The sequence below is a fragment of the Cebus imitator genome, unplaced genomic scaffold, assembly GCF_001604975.1.
Source record: "Cebus imitator isolate Cc_AM_T3 unplaced genomic scaffold, Cebus_imitator-1.0 Scaffold465, whole genome shotgun sequence".
Taxonomy (NCBI): domain Eukaryota; kingdom Metazoa; phylum Chordata; class Mammalia; order Primates; family Cebidae; genus Cebus; species Cebus imitator.
This window is the reverse complement of record NW_016107780.1, coordinates 252,888-270,999: the sequence shown is the minus strand read 5'-3', so window position 1 is coordinate 270,999 and position 18,112 is coordinate 252,888. Positions and strand designations below refer to the sequence as shown.

General features: G+C 32.7%; 1 protein-coding gene across 1 annotated transcript in view; it reads right to left on the bottom strand.

Annotated features, from left to right (window-relative positions):
* PKHD1L1 (PKHD1 like 1) overlaps positions 1-18,112 on the bottom strand; it is a 157,156-nt gene that overhangs the window by 74,836 nt on the left and 64,208 nt on the right. Inside the window, exons 28-41 of the mRNA XM_017512233.2 lie at positions 16,403-16,513; positions 14,823-14,987; positions 13,735-13,856; positions 12,245-12,377; positions 11,621-11,816; positions 9,880-10,022; positions 9,477-9,581; positions 8,669-8,857; positions 7,747-7,917; positions 6,979-7,205; positions 5,246-6,230; positions 2,892-3,140; positions 2,037-2,186; positions 417-591 (exon numbers count right to left, since the gene is read on the bottom strand). Of these exons, the coding sequence (XP_017367722.1) occupies positions 417-591; positions 2,037-2,186; positions 2,892-3,140; positions 5,246-6,230; positions 6,979-7,205; positions 7,747-7,917; positions 8,669-8,857; positions 9,477-9,581; positions 9,880-10,022; positions 11,621-11,816; positions 12,245-12,377; positions 13,735-13,856; positions 14,823-14,987; positions 16,403-16,513 (3,121 nt within the window). The remainder of the gene's footprint in view (positions 1-416; positions 592-2,036; positions 2,187-2,891; positions 3,141-5,245; positions 6,231-6,978; positions 7,206-7,746; positions 7,918-8,668; positions 8,858-9,476; positions 9,582-9,879; positions 10,023-11,620; positions 11,817-12,244; positions 12,378-13,734; positions 13,857-14,822; positions 14,988-16,402; positions 16,514-18,112) is intronic.

The following is an 18,112-nucleotide window of genomic DNA, read 5'->3' as shown; positions in this document are numbered from 1 at the left end:
CAGTGGAATAGACCTGCTGTAGGGAAAGATGTTTCTTTGACCAAGTGAAGTAGACCATGGCTGGAGATAAGATGTTGGGGAAAGTATAACAAGGTGATTTATATTTGTGATGCTACATACTAGGATTTGGGGCAAGTTATCTAACCGGTTTAATCACAGTCTTCTAACCATAAAACGAGGTAAAAGTATCTCAGGAAGTAAGGCAGGACTTCTTTGTGGGTAGGCAGGTGCTTGCCACAAAATAAAAAACTCAATAAATGTTAGTAATTATTACTATTTTTGCCTTAAGCTTAAGTTACAAGCATATAGGTATGCATTACATACTATATTTCAGCAGTGTCCAGGCACAAGAGAAAGCAGGCGTAATGGCTTGAGTCTGGAAATGCACAACAATGATGTGTGTATGGAGACAGTACCTGAATCCTGACCCCATGACTGTCAGTCTGGTGCCTCCTGCCGTACTGCCTCTCTTGGGAGATACTGCAGTGATGAGTGGAGTCAGGAACACTGAGTACGTAAATGGAGTCGTAGACTGTGACAAATCTTTCCCATTAACCACACTCACTTCACAGGCTTGCTCAGCACCCCTGCCTATAAGAGGTGGATCAAACTGAATGCAGTTCTGGCATCAGGCTCTGATTCATTTCCAAAACTTCCAAACATTTCCAATAACATCTTTCTTTTCACACAGTCATCTTTCTTTTCCAATATAGCTACACTACATGTGAAGAGCAGTGGCCTCTAGCAATAGCCAAAAACATTACAAAGTTCATGATCATTATCAGCAGAGGAAAAAGCCCTTGGACCCTCCCTGGGAGAAGCTTTCTGTAGAATATTCTACAAACCTGCCTGCTTAGTTTTCCAATTCTAGAGGATCCAAATTTGTAAATTAGAACAGGAAGGAGGGAAGAACTGCTTCAAAGCAGGCATACTGACAACAGCAAGGAGTGACAGCTGAAGGCAAGGTCAGAGACAAGGACTACAGAAACCTGATGCAAAAACATAAAGAGAAGATGCAGAGATAGTGTTAAGACAAACAACCTAAAACCTTGACAAGTCCTGACAGCATTGCTACATGTATTTTTTAAAATCAGGATTTAAACTCTGGTGTTGAAATGATAAGTAAGCTCAGTCATAAAAATATTGCATTTTCAATATTCTTTGTTAAGGATGTCAGAGAAAGAAGCAACAACATTTAGAAAAGCTTCATAAATTTTAACATTTAAAAAAATGTATCCACATAAAACATATCCTTTATTCTAGAATATTCACATTGTTTAAATATCTTCTTAAATTTTTTTAAGTAATAATTAAGATTTGTTGTCTAAAGTACCAAATATTTAATCTTCACAAAAATCCACTGAATCAGAGTTAATAGTATCTGCATGTAATACATGGAGAAACTGAAGCAGAGAGAAGTTAAGTTACTTAGCCAGGGTTACACAGTAAGTAACAAAATTGAGATTCAGGGACTCCTTAGAACCAAATAAGAGTAAGAATAATCACAAGTTACATATGGTTCCAGACATCATTTCATCCACTTTATGTACATTAACTTATTAAACCTGACAATAACCCAGTAGACTACTGTGATTCATCTTACTTACTCGGTTGAAAAAACTGAGGTGCAGAGAGGTTAAATAACTTGTCCAAAGACACAGGTCAGGTTTGAGTTTAGCAATGCACTACAGGGTTGACGGTCAAGCCATTAATGGAATTCCTACCTTTAACAGAAGCCTAATAATCTAATGGGAACTAAAAATGTGTTCTCCATTTGGGATGCTCCATAAACTAAGAACGATCAGTTTATACCATAAACTGAAAAACTGCAATTTGTTATAAACAATTCCATCTATAATATATGAGTCTGAAAAGACATGTAAATCTAGAAAATGTTCTAAAGAAATTGCTTAAAATCAGGACAGTCATAAAGTAATTTGATTACTCCAAGGAATCCAACTTGAAAAAAGAAATTAATTGATCTTTATAAAATCAACTAGTTCACAAAGACTGCCATTATTTTTCTGACAACTTACCATTATTAGATGGAATTTCACATAATAATGTTGTGTAATCAGATCTAAGCCTGTCAACTGCACATTCTGAGCCACAAACTAATATAATTGAATTTTGTGGATTAAATCCGGTGCCTGTCACAGTCATGGTTTGACCCCCACCAAAGCTCCCTAGTGAAGACAAATAAAAAGGAAAAATAAAACCAATTAAAATAAAACCTCCTCTGTGTACATAAAATCCGAAAGTATTTTAAAACCTGAAAGTAAGTTATGTTAAATGAAAAGTTTCTTACAGCTGAAATTATAGCACATTATTCTATTAATGCAACTGAATCTCTTTTGATTGTAGTGTTTTAAAATCTTCACTGAGTAAATGTCATATCTGGTAATTTATTTGAACTATTTCTAGGAACTAAAATCTTTTTTAAAAGAGATGTCACAAAGGATTTCAGAGTAGGCAAAATATATCTATGCAATTACTATTTTAATTACAAGTATATTGGTTCATTTATACTTTGTTTTTTTAACAAAAAAGTTTTTAAATGTAAAATATACTAATTTATGTAGAAGTAATTACATACCAGTGATGTCTAAACATGATTTAAGAAAAATTTCCATATATAACTGTCATTTTAAGTAGGATTAAGTTTTAAATAAATTAATCATATATCACTAAGAAATATAAGGTATTATATTTTAAAGTTAGTATTTTGAAATAATTATACAATTACATGCTTATTTATTTGCTGAATAAAGAAAAATATTTGTATTGTGCTATAAGAACTAGAAATTTTATATGTTTGAGGAACATATTACTTTCTAAATAAGTGTTTACTGAAACAAAATATAGGCAGATTCCCACATATTTATAACTACCTTGGCTTGGATTAATATTTTGAATATTAAGCGGGTACTCAAACACAACTGTGGAGATGGCAGAGCCTTTTGTCTTATGATGCATCATAACAGGAAATGTGCCCCCAGCATGATCTCCCACGATGCACTGCAACACACTATCATTGGCCATAGTTACATTACACTGAATGTTATTTATCATTACTGAGATGTCCAAGATCTCAATACCAAAGTTGGATCCAGTAATCTCAATTTCAGTTCCCGGTGGACCTTAAAAAAAAAGCATACAATCTAAATATATTGAAATGTGAATACTTATGCATTTAAAGATATACCTCTTTACTTTTATAAATAAAAGAATGCCCAATGTTTTAAAACTACTATAAATGTTAACAATACATGCTGTGTCATACAATACATTTTGACTACGATATACACTAGTCTACTGTATATTAAATATAAGTGATTTATCTCAATGTTTATAATTTTTCCAGCCCTTCTATCCATTCTACTGAGTTGTAAGTTACTAATTCACACTAACAGAGAAGAGAGGTAGAGTTAGGAAGTATTAATGTCTGAGCAGGGTGGGTTAGAGAATATTTTAAGGATGAGGCTTAGTATTCTTTATTTTTGGTACCTTTCTTTCTGATATTAGCAACTCTTTTTAGGGGGGACTACATTTTTCTTAATTCAAACATTTTTGATAGGTGTGACTTGGTAAACATTATAATATGTAAATAGGTGTAAGATGGTAAATACAGAAAAAAGGAATTAATTTAAAGACATATAGGTGAATGTTGATGTTAATGCCTTGAATATATGCACATAGAACAAAGAATTAGATTCTGGCTGTCCTCTTGCTTCCTTCTTTTGACAAATGTACATTGAGGGCATTAAACATATGGCATTTTTCATAGGTTGTTCAAATGAATAGCCATATATCTAAATTTTAAATGAAAATTAGTCAATATAACTTTTTGCAAACGCAGTGCCCTCAAGTAGTAGTTTACTTTTTATTCAAGTGGTAATTACCATATAATTGACCATAGTGAGGATGGCTTAAATATAAATAATTATTTTAACATGACATATACTAAAGAGATATTTAATGTTAGGAATAGTTTTAAGATACAATCTAAAGAAAGTTTTATGAGTCTTAACATTTAATTTTGCTTGAAATTTTGCCTTTCAGATGGAAAAGTGTTTTTCTCAGTGTGCTCTATCACCCAGTTCTCACACGTCTACAAGTCTCCTATACCTTCGAATACATTGTTTTGAAAGAAACATTCAAAGACAGAGATGGGAAGAGACATAGTCCTTGGAAATAAGAAACATATGCCATTATTTGCAATAATTACAACCATATATGAAAAGGAATATGCCATTGCTATTGTTCATGTTTCTTTCAAACTGAGAAAATGTGATATATTAAAAGAAAATTTCTACAGGAAACTCCTTGAAGGCATTAAATACTACTTACCCCAAACCCGATATATTTCCCTGTGATGTAACCTAAAAAAGACTTTTCTAAAAGGTTAACATTTAATGAGTTATTTATTAAATGTACTATTCTAAGTTATATTATATGAATGAACTTCTTTAACTTTATAATGTGTATACCTGCATAAAAAAGGAAATTGATGTTTAAAAAAATATCTGTCTAAAATTTCATCACTGGAAATTAAAGGAAGCAAAATTTGAACCATTTGAGAGCCAAGCTCTCAACTATCACACTACAGCTTCCTCTCCAGAATTCAGTAAATAATAAGAATTTTAATAGCTTAAAGATGATCAGAAGTAGCATAGCATAATGACAAAGGAACAAGAAGATATATCAACCTATTAAGTTTAAAAAATGAGTCATGCTAAGTAATTAAGAAAATATTATTTTATAATATTTTCTCCATTGAATGTGCCAATGATCTCCTTAAAAAGAATTCTAGCATATTAATAAGTTAATACTGAATTGTAGTTTCATGGAAATAAGATACTCTGAAACACTTTCAATGTAAGTAAGGTTGTAACTTTTGACTTTTAACTGGTATTTCTAGTGCAAATCAATATCAATAACATGAATTAATTACCAGTTTTGGTCTATCTTCACTTATTTTTTCCTAGTTTGAAATATAGGTCAATGTAATGGGAATTTTGTTCCTAAGTACAAGTTGAAATTTGGCTAAAATTGTTGTCCCATAAATATGTGAAAAATAATCATACAATAGAGACTACACAGAACTTAAATCCCATGTATTAATTGTAAGTAGGATTGTCTATAAACACACCTTAATGATTATTTACAAATATCATTCCAATTCTATACTAATAAATATTATTGATAATATAATATCAAAATAATAAGGCAGATATTGGAGTACCTCTACTTGGGACAATTCCTCTGAGAAATGGAGTATCTTCCAGGGCATATGTAAAAAGCAAAGGTGGATAAGAGATTGTATTAACAAAGATTTTCACACCGACCATTCCAGCAGTCCCAGGTGGAGTGTGGCAGTAGACTTCATTGGGGTCGATGGAAATAATCTGACAAGGGTCATCCCCAATAGTGACTGTGGTATTGCCTGGATAGAAGCCATTTCCTGTGATCACCAATGTTGTTCCACCACCAGTGCTTCCAGAAGTTGGTGAGACAGATGCTACTGGAGGGCTGCTGACAGACAGGTTTCCCAGAGCCAAGCCTTTACTTCCCACCACAACACTAAGAGAATGACGTCCAACTGGGAGAGAAGTCACAAGAGCAGTGATGTTGTTTTCATTAACATCTATTACTCTGAACTGTTGATTTCCAATGAAAACAGCAATGTCATCCAAAACAGTTCCAAAACCTTCTCCTTCAATAATAACTTTTACAGATTCTATGATAGAGTTTGGGGAGATTCCTGTTATATAAGGAGTGATGCTTTCTAAATATGAAAAGGTACAGTTTCCCTGGCACTGGGCAGGCACTCCATGTATTAGAAGATATACATCCACAAGTTGTTGGACAGCAGGGGATGTTTCACATTCAATGGCTCTATAATTCACAGATAGAACTTTACATGGGAAATGACCCATAAGGACTTCTACGCCTGTAGAAGAAACTGCAAATCCAGAGCCTTTTATGGTCACTCTTGTCATTCCTGTAGTCGATCCTACATTTGGCAACACTAGGTCAATGTTTGGCAAAAGTACAAATCGCCTATCAAATTCGTTGGACAATGTATTGATAGCAGTGCCCAGGTTGTAGACAGTTAAAGTGACAATTTCCCTGATACCAACATCCATTGAGTTTTGAGGGTCAATATGACACGTAATTGAATTGTCACTACTTTCTTCTATGATACAGGGGTAGCTACCAATTGTAACCTGTAAGTAAAATGAATATAAAATAAAAAACAAGTCAGTACATATCTCCAGTATAAACAAATTTTATATTAGCAACAACTATAAATTTAAAAAGCTAATCATGTGCAAATAAATATCTTTTATTCATAAATTTTATTTGGGAGGAGCTGATTAAGGCATCTCTTGGATTAAATTATGATTTGTACATAAACGTGCATTGCTACATTATTCATAATAGCCAAAAGGTGAAAACAACCCAAATGTGCATCAACTGATGAATGGATAAATAAAATGTCATTTAACATACAATAGACTATTATGAGGTCATAAAAAGAAATGAAATACTGACATACGGTACTTACGTGAACTTTGAAAACATTATGCTGATGGAAAAATAAAGTTGGTCAAAATGAACCACATATTGTATGATTCTATTTAAAAGAAATGTTCAGAATAGCCAAATCTATAGAGATGGAAAGTAGATTAGAGATCACCTTGGGCTGGGATAGATGAAGGGGTTAGGTGTGTATCTAAGGACTTTAGGGTTTCTTTTTGGGGTAATGAAAATGTTCTAAAATTGATTGTGTGATGAATGCCAGCTCTGTGCCTGTGCTAAAAGCTTATGAATTGCACACTTTAAATGGGTGAATTGTATGGTATGTGATAACATTTCAATAAAGCTGGCAAAAATTAAATTACAAGGTTTTTGTCAAATTACTTTTATTGGGAACATATAATAGAAGTACAAAAGAGATGTTTATATTCTTACCTTATTAGCACATGGGAGATTACTAAAGCCATGTCCAATAATTGTTATTAGTTCATTTACTGTTCCGCTGGATGGAGTAATGTTGCTTATAGATGGTGAAAAACAACTTGAAACCTCAAATAGCAATCTTTCTGAATTTTTAACCTTGGTATTGTTCAGGCCACACAGGGGTTCTGTTGCTAGGCAGCCTGTCACAGAGCTTCCCAAGTGCAAATTCTCAAGTCCTCCTTTAGACAAAAGATAAGTCATGGATAATTCTAAAACAAGAACCGTTTTCAAACTGCGTTATTCTTTATTTTGATGATGATGGTTTAAATTTTGGTAAATCTTTTTTGAAAAACAAAATGACAAATGGATCTTAGACAGCACAAATATTAAAGACCTAGACAAAGATGTCACAGTAAAGAGAGAAAAGTGAATATAAAATTGATTTATTTATCTGTTTGTCCAAGGCCAGATCCCATGGGGAAATAATAACATCATCTTACATTTTAATATATGTCCAAGCACATAGAGAATGTCAGAACTTTTTAATATTACATCTCATTTGAAGCACACAAGGATTCTGGGAGAGAGGCTGATAGGAAGATATTAACATAATCCTTGTTTTAGAGAATAAATTCCTGCCTCAGGGAAGCCCAAACCTATTCAGGGTCATGTGGCTAGTAAGATAGAAGCACAGTTAGACTCAGTCATCTGCTGCCTACTCCAGATATATCACTTATACCCTGGGTCACCTGTGTAATAGAGTTTCCATCTTTATCTTACCACGAGCATATGTGGCTTCAGAGCTACCCACAAACAGGTGCAGGGGAATGTGCCTGGTTTCAGCTTGTAAAACATTAATGACTCCTTGGAGAAAAATGGAGTGAGCCTCATCAACAAACCCGCTGCTATAATAATGGATTCCAGGTGAAGTAAATTGGTAAGAAAATGAACCTGCCATAAAATGAGATTGTACATAATAAATATAAGCAATTAATGCATCTTTGAAAAGAGAGTGAAAACAATTTGAAATGATCATTTAAATGCACATGCAGATGACAGTTTCTTATTTTTCATGTGTATGAAATGTCAACAGAATGTAGTAAGAAAACTCGCTGGCTATTAAAAGCTATCGTGTGTAACGAAATTACATTCCATGAAAACAAGATCCAGCATTGATTTTCTAGAAAACTATGACAAGTCTGGCATAACATACCAAAATTTAAAGAAAAATTCAACATGAAATGGAAGAAAACAATTTTTTTCATGAGTGAAAAGTTCAAACTCTTACATATACAGAACAAAACAGGCAATCTAAAAGATACATTTTATACTGAGCTGTCCTATAAGAAACACTGATTTTAAATTGATTTCAGTCACTCAGAGTTCATCACTGCTACCAGATTTATTTGATTCGAACATATATTCCTATTTTATTACATTTTGCTTTTTCAATATGTTTTTCAATTGGTTATCACAGAATCAATAAAAGACATTTCTAATATTGGAATTCATTTGAATATGTATAAAATAACTTGCTTACACTCATTAGTAACATGTTTACTGCAGCAACAAAATGCCAAGCCACCTTATGCATTTGTGTATATTATTTATGTAAAACTACTGTATTAAATCTAAACAAAATGTCATTTTATTACATCTAGGAAAAAGTAGCATGATGCAAAATCAATAAGCAGAAACATACCTGATGTAGATTTTTGTCTTCCATTTGTGAATCCTTTGCCGTCATAAATTACACTTCCAGGACTGGAGACAGAAAAAACCCTATATCCTATCCCTCTAAGAAAGGGATGTGTTTGCCAATGCCATGCCACTGTGTCCCCCACAGACACATTTAGGACTGATGGTGACCAGGCATAACCTAATCCATGCACTGGGAGCAAGAATTGAGTCATATTTTAAAAAGAAAAAGAGAATTTCTTAATAATTATCTTTGACAACATTGCAATTTATGTACAATCACTAGTGAAAACTTTTAAATCAACATTCAAACTTTATTATGTACATAATTTAAGCACTTAAAAAAACAAATAGAAATAATGGAAAGGTAATAAGATGATAAGGAAAAATTAAGTCACAAATTCCAAAAGTGATGATCAACAGATAATTTGAAAAAAATTGAAAAGACAATAAATAATTTGCTTAGAAATATTATAGAATATTTTTTAAAGCTATGATCAATTTCATTTGGAATATTCATTTGGAAATCCATGACCGATAATAAACTACAACAATTTGGGAGGTTCTGTACTACAGCAAAACCAAATGGCAATTCCTGAACTTGGAAATATAAAGTACAGCCTTCTAGACTCAAGTATACCACTAATTCATTCTATATGTGACCCTCTATGTCAAGAAGATACTGCTGACAAATTATAAAATAAATAACAATACTTAGTCTCTCAATAAATTGAAGTATGAAATAAAGAAGAATCAAATTAATTTCAGGTTTAAGTGCTTCAAATTTTTTATAATATATAAATGGTTGATACCTGAATCTTTCCCATTGTTGGTAATCCTAAATATATTTCCAGTTGAATGAAGAATACATTTTATGACATTTTCTGATGATGATGTAACATTGCAAGGGATGGACCCTAGAAAGAATAAATACTGGATATTTTTAAAAAGCAAACATTTTGTCAATTTTTTTGTGAATTATAGGATGAAGTATAATTCATCAACAGCCAAGGCCCTTAAAAAGCTCTGCCTTATGTATTAGGATCTTTGGTACTTCTTTTCTGATAGTAATCATGTGAGTATTAATCATTTTCAGAACAACTCCTTCACTCTATATGTTGCATATACTTAAACAGACAGTAATTATTAGCACCTGTAGTACATCCTTTAAACTGAGAAAAATGATAATCGTTTTCCTATGAATAAAGCTCTTACCTAACAGCACGGTATTTTCAGCTGATATTGTGCTGAATCCAAAACCCTTTATGGTGATTTCAGTTCCACCGAACAAGGAGCCTCTTTGTGGAAACATGCTGGTCACTTCCAAAACATACTGTATCGAAGAATTTAATTTGTCTCTGAAAAAAAAAATTGGATAGACTATTTAATGAGCTTTTTATTGGTTTATCTTGCTAAATTCTTGCCAGGATATGATTTCTTCAGAAAGAGGAAATAATTGGATATTTAATTATCACAATTAAATTATGGCAATAATAATAAATTATTAATAATAAACTATTAATTATGGCAGTTATCACAATCTCAATTTGTTTGGATGGCATATTCAATATTTTTCCCTAACCATGAAAATTACATTTCTGAAAATTCTAGTGGTAGAAGAATTTGAGATGAAAGATCCTACTATATTATGGAAAAATATGCTCCTGAGAACTGAGGTCACAAGAAATACATCAAATCCCTTAAAATATTTTATATTTTCATTAGGGTAAAACAAAAAGGCTGCTCTACTTTACAAATAGCAATTAAATCTCACACATTCGAGTAATCAACATTTTGTGTAATTAATTTGAAGTTATTATTTCATGTTTGTTGAAAACTTCTCAGGGTTTCCCTTCCCACTACTTCAGTGAGAATAGTTTTTAATTTATTTTGCTTTGTTACAGACAAGGTATCTGCTAGGAAGACATCAAAACGTAAATGCTTTTCTGATATGACGTAGAAGGTTGACTTCCACATCCCAACTTCCCTCGTAACTGCAGAGAGGCAGAAAAATTCATGTGAATCATTGTGTTAACTTTTAATTCCACAGCATAACCATGATATTTCTTGAATATCAATACACAACTTTGTGTGGTGTCAATTTCACCGACTATATTTTCAAACTAAAGCACAAGCCAATACAGAACTCATGTGAGCTCTGCCCTGTGAAACCAGGAAGGGATGGATATAGTGCTGAGGTTTACGTTTAATGTTGCTCATCTTCATTTTCTTATTGCAAGATTTTGCTGCAATCATCTTTCTACTCTGACATTAGCTTTATTGGCCTTTTTGTATCCATAAATTTTCAGCATCTTCCTTTTCTAATTATTCTTAACCAATAACTTCCTCATACTAAAACTAAAATTTTACCAGTTAACAAATAGTTTCAGGGAAAAAAATACTCAGTACTTAAAGAAAATTGATTTGGGGAAAGACTCCCTTCATCCTCTCCTTCAGAACCCTTCCCTGTTGCTCAGGATATGTTAGCTCTCTCTATTATAGACTCTTACTGCACCTGAAACCTCTTACTCCTAGCATTTTTCAATATTTACAATTAAACTTTTGATGTAGTCCTCTGTTTGAACTCTGTCTCTCCAAGAAAATTGTGAGCACCCATTAATGCTGTGAAAATGCCGCTCTAATCCACTGTAAATCCAGCCAGCAGCACTGAGAAACTACTTGATAAACATTTCCTGAATGAATTAAAATCATGTGACATATAAATAAGTCTAGTTGTACAGAGAATTTTACAACCTGATCTGAATGGTATTAGTCTCAAAAATATGTGTCATATTGCACTTGTATGAGATATTCTGAGCATCATTTGCAAAAGAAGATGTAAAAAGGTAAAGAGAGCAATTAACGTCTAAAGGTTAATGCCTACTTATTTTCCTATCCCAATTTCATCAGCCACATGTGTCCTACAATTCTATCAAGTTTATGTTCACAATCATACCTTGTTGATGCAAAACCCCAGTTTCTGACTTCTACATAGATATCATGTTTTCCAGGAGGCAACTTGGGCAAAAGGCATCTAATATCTGTGAAGTTCCAGTGAAGAAGCTGGCAGGTTTTTCCTCCAACATATACCACCATGTTTTGTGTCAGTTCATTTCCAAAATTATAGCCATTAATTGTTAAATTAACTTCTCCTAGTATTTTAAATTTAAAAAATGATGCAAAAAGTTCAACTTGTTATCAAGTGTGAAATTTGCATATTAAATAAATCAGTTCATCTCTCATCTTTCATTGGATTTAGGAAAGCCTAACACTTTCAGAGGCACAAGGAAAAACAACGAAAGAGTTGGGAACAGCCACAAAGGTGTGAAATGTATGTTCAATTGCTCAAAAGTAAAAAGAGATGGCAAAGTCCTTTTCTAAAAAATTTACTGTTTCTTTCCTCATTGCACATATTCAATGTAAAATAATAACTAGATTATGGTAAAACGTACACACATAAAACTATAACTGGTTTCACTTTAGGAAACAAAACTGCAGAAGAAACTATGCTTCAAAAGCCTTTTCAGAAATGTTTTCTATACATATGTCAAATGGCTGATGTTATTGAAGAATTTCTTACCTAATATTGTTCGTACTTTTGGACTAAAATCAGTTATAATTGGTGTCTGTAAACAATTATAACTAAAAGCATCCCTTGCTGTGGCTTGAAATCCATTGGTAGTAACTGAAATATCAACTGTACCCTCAGTTTTCTAAAATAAGAGGAAAAAATTAGAAAATATTAACTGTTGAGATACAGAAATGCAAGGGTGGAAAAGAAATAGAATTATTCAGGATAAACTTCTGAAGATGTTTTATTTCAAAGTCATGAATCAGATTCAGTTTTCATATATTTAGAAAGTTGTGGTGTCAAATATAGGTTACATGCTTGAGTTCTCAAAATAAAGTTACATGACATAGCAGTTTTATGATCAATTTAAATGCATCCATATTATTGGATTTCTGATGGCTTCACAATCAATATTGTTGAGATATTCTGAACAAGTGATTCTCTGATAAAGCATAAGATACTGAAGTTTGACTTTTTGCTTTTAAAATAGACGAGTATAGTTCTTATTTCTCTTCTCTGACAAATCACATTATTATATCTTTTGAAGATCTCTTTCCAGAATCCAAGACTAAGCACTTACACCCCCTAAGAAAACTATCTGATGCTTCTGCAGATATAGCATCTATGCATTTCCCAATTAGGAAAAGCATTTATTCACATCTAGTATTTATTTAATGTACATACAGTGTTTAACTGAATGGCATAATGTAAACAAAGTAAGTTTTAGCTTACCATATCCCCTTAATTCTCATCCCCATCATTCAGTCAAAAAAAAAAAAAAAGATTTTTTTCCTGCAGTTTGCAAATACATAATATCCTCATTTATTCTGCTATATATTTTTAAAATAGTGACTGGATTCATTATGCTTTGACATATAATAAGGGAACTGAAGTCTTAATTTAAATTTTAAAATTATGTTTTAAAAATAAAGAATAATAATTGGTTCTAAGATGCAACATTCCATGGAGAACTTCAGTTTTTGTGTGAAACTGAAAATTTAACACATTTAAACTGAAACTTTAACACATTTCAAAATGTATTCCTATTTGAAAACCATTAATTTTTAGATTTAGTTTCCTGAAATTTTTTGAGTACTCATTTATTTTTTCAGCCTCCGATTTACATGGTAACTCTTATTCATCCTCAACTTCCAATGGGACATCAACTTTCCTGTGAAACTGTTTTGACACCCTCTCTCCACTGTGTTTTATGTTTACTTTGTAACTTCTATTAATTCAAATGAAATACATTAATATTAGCTTATGTGTCTCTTTTCTTCATGATTTTAAGTATCTTCAATGTGGAGATAATATTTTGTCTTTGAATCTTAGCAGAAAGATGTGGAAGAAATAAATTTTAAAGAGCATCATAGAAACCCTGCAGTTCCTAAGTAAATACACAACTTGTCCCCCCTTTCTGCCCCCCCTCCACTAAGATGGTTCCTAATTTATAAGATTTCAGACTTAGGAGGAAAAATGACTGAAATCAGAGGCCTTACTTTTGGTGTCCTGCAGGTTATCCTATTCAAATCCCCTTCAATCACATTGCAGGTTTCATTTCCAACTAATACCTTTGAATTTTCATTAAAGCCAAATCCAGATAGAGTCAGTAGCGTACCACCTTCATAAGAAAAGCAAAAAACAACAGCAAAACCAGTTTGACTGTAACAAAAAGATATGTTAGTAACAGCTAACTCATCTTTTGAGAATTGTCTAATTATCCAAGAGACGGACTGGCAAATAGATCAAGGATCAGACTTGAGATGAGTACAATCACCACCACACACCTGAGCCTGGGCGCTGATGCTTGGAACCATAAAGGAGCTGGCCTAAGTGATTTAATGAAATAACATAGATTTGCAACACACATGTGCTTTGGGGCACTGGAAGCGGCATCTGCTATTTTTCACAGTGCCTTCATCCTATGAAAAATTATGCTGCTTCTATCCACTCAACCATTCTGTGGATGGAAGAGTACAGTGAATTAAGACTCTCATCAAATCTCAAATTTTAATACCTCTAAGTAAAAGGAAAACTAAATTTTAAAAATAAGCAATGAAATAAAGTAAAATAAAACTACCAAAAAGATCAAAACCAAAGCACAAAAACCTAAACCATGCCTAACAGAAAAACAAACATATAAAGGAAATGAAGCAGGACAGGAAAAATGTGTTATGTTCTTTCTATCCTCTGTGTTAGCCCTCCTTTCCCCAGTTTGTTCCCAGAACTTTTTCTGGGTCAAGTAGCTCCATTGAGACTGTGGTTACAAATGAAGCAGCTGGTAAGCGGAATAATAACTAATAAATCTTATCTTGACATAATTGATGCGCTTGTTATAGAAACATGTAATAATTGATGATATTAATTCAATAACTTAAGATGTAAGTATAAGCAGCACCCCAACTTATACTTTGTAAGAAACAAAAGAATTAGTCAATCATTTAATCTCTGTGCCTTCTCAAAGGAGACTCTCCTTTGTTCTATAGGAGGAAGCTTTGGGCTCCTCCCCCTCACCCTGTAATACAAACAGCACAGGGAAGGGATGGAAATGTGCAATTTTCTCTCTGTTTAAACTATTAACCATTACCTGCTATGCTTCCAGAATCAGGCCAGATATGCGAGATCTGACTCTGATAAACAAAGTAGAACTCTTCGCCCCCTACATTCTGTGCTAGTCCAACATCAACTATGGACACCGCAACTGGGGCATGTCCAGCACTTCCATTCAGAATCTGGCACTTAATCTCCTTTTCTTGTGGAAAAAAAAAAAGATGAAGAAAATGGTAAATCAAATGGTTTTATGATAAATGTTATACTTGTAAATACTAACATTGGCCTTCATTTTTAGATCCAAGAAATATATCCAAAGAAAATGAAGCATATATTAATGGGTGGGGAAATCTTGGGAGGAACAATCCTTACAAACTACTCAAGGCTATGAATCAGACACTCCTAGAAAACAGGTAAACTGGTAATGAAAGCAAATCTGCTTCTGATGCTGCTGTAACCCAAACAGGCAACTGTCATAACATTTTTAAAAACCAGTTTATAAACTCATTTATATTAATAATTCTGAAATTTTTGGTCTAATACATTATTTCCAAAATTGTGAAAAATACTAGGTTTTATCAAGAAAGATGATCAAAAACTAAATGAAAGCCAGGCACAATGGCTCACGTCATTAATCCCAGCCCTTTGGGAGGTCGAGGTGGGTGGATCACCTGGAAGTTCAAGACCAGCCTGGCCAACATGGCAAAACCCTGTCTCTACTAAAAGTACAAAAAATAGCCAGGCGTTGAGGCAGGCACCTATAATCCCAGCTACTTGGGAGGCTAAGGCAGGAGAACCACTTGAAACTGGGAAGTGGAGGTTGCAGTGAGCTGAGGTCACGCCACTGTACTCCAGCCTAAGGGACAGAGTGAGATTCCATATCAAAAAACAAACAAACAAACAAACAAAACTTAAATGAAAACATTTCCTTACTTTCTTTAGAACACTGATAGTACAGCTGTCGTATTGACTATTAGAGCTTAACAATGCATAAAAGATCTAAATTAAAAACAACAGGAAGGATTTGGTAAATGAATTTACTTACGTCATTTCAATTGATTTTTAAGTTAAGAAAAATCTTCTGGAATTATGAAAGACAACTTTTAGGGAAATAAATAACTATGGCCTTCACTATTTCAAGAGGTAAAAAAAAATGTGAATGATCTTTAAATTCTACGTTAATGGAGAAAGGTTCTGTGGAACTAGAAGTCAGGAGATGACTACATATTCTTCCTGCATAGTATTGTCAAAACATGGGCAGATAGGACCATGGAACACTAGAGAAGGATTTCATACATTTTTGTGTCCCAAAGACACCAATGCAAGAAAGATTTCATGTAACCTCCAAGTGCAGGGGAAAAACAGGAAACAATTTAACTGTTTATAGGATAAAGACACTGTTCAACGGTGAAATAGTCTGTGGTCATAATCAAAGATTTAAAAGATAAGGCATTATATAGACCAGGTTGTCAATTTCGTGGTCTTATAAGGATCATTATAATCGTAATGCTGGATCATGATACTTGTACATAATCAAGATAATTGTAACACTGCTCTTTGATTCCACTTTATTTTAGAGAAGAACAATTAGACTTAATAGTTTTTAAAAGGACCTACCATCCACAGAAAGCAAATAGCAACCTACTGGTCCAACTGAGACTGTTACGGCTGAACTAGGAGAAAATCCGGAACCCACTATGGTTAGAATTGTGCCTTCTTCATAGGACCCTAAAAATGATCAATTTAAATAACAATATTAAAGTTAGAAAAATAAAATCTGATATGAAATCAGATATTTTTCAGAGAAAAATAAGCCTATCTTCAAAAGATATAAACAATAAGTCTAATAGGCAAGCAGGGAGAAAGATCCATATTTATTTGTCAATGGTATTTTATTTCCATTGAATTACTCTACATCTGTTTATATGTTGAATCTATGCATTGACAAGAGACTAGTGGAAAGAATTATCTGACTGAAAGTATGATATAAGATAAGGAAACAAATTATTCTTATAACAAAAAAATTAAATAGACATCTCTATATGGTAACTTAGTATGTGACAGACTTGCCATTGCAAATTCATGAGGAAAGGATATACCACACAATTAGTGGTCTGGACATTGCCCATTTGAAAAGAAAACAAGATTCCTCTATTTAGGATGATATACATCCTAAAGTGCCTAGGACACTTTAGGATGTAAAATAATATTTACATTCTAATATTTGTAAGCTTATAAAACTGGTGAAGAGTGTTGTGTGTGTGTATGTGTATGTGTGTGTGTGTGTGTGTGTGTGTGTGTGTGTGTGTGTATTATATAAAAAAGGTATTTAAAATGTCATGGAAAAATACACATACAATAATTAATTACTGTGATTGTCCCTTGAAAGTTACATAGTGGACTAGGTCTAGGAATGATACTTAAAGAGAATTTTAGCTGTTCCTATAATATTTCTTTCTTAAATTGATGATTAGAAGTAAATATGACAAAATGTTAACAGCTGCTAATTTTCAGTGAAGAGTATATGTATTTTTATAGTTTTCTTTATGCTTACATTTTCACAATTTTAAAGATGATCAGAATGTGGCAAAAGGCAATTCAGATTATGTTGAGTAAGAAATAATTTTTCAGAAAGTGCATGTAAACATGGGAAATCATTACAAAATGCAAGAATGGATATAAACATAAGCATACCAAAAGACTATAACCAAATTAAAGTTCATCAAATCCTTATTCTTAAGAGTATTAACCCCATGTAACATGAATTATCCCAAATCATCACTGTTCTAAAAAGTCTGAAAAATATATTCTTTCAACACAAAAATGCAATATTTTTAAAATTTTAATGATTTTTTGGGTAGTACCAATATAAAATTAGCTGATGAATTTTCCTACCATCCATCAAGACTAAACATGTAATTATAGCATCTGAATGTATTGTTCTGATTGAAAAAAAGCCATCCCTTACTATCCTTATTCCTGTTTTATTTCAATTATTTGTTGCTCAGACACAAAGCATAACCATATTTTTGAAGCAATAACACACTATGAAGAAATGGTATAATGTGTTCCTTAGATTGGGTTCCTGGCAATAATTTTTATATCTCTTATTCTCAAATCTAGGACATGATTATTTTATTTTATTAAACAACAGACGTCTTGTTACTAGCCTCTTAATACTAACTCTCCTAGAGGAAGTGGTCTCATATAATACAAAGACTCCACTTAATACCCTAGCTAGTAGAATTGAACAAAAGTGCCTTAATATCCAAGTAAAATTTTAGAGACTGATGCTAACGGATAAAACTAGAGAAGTTTAGTATTAGT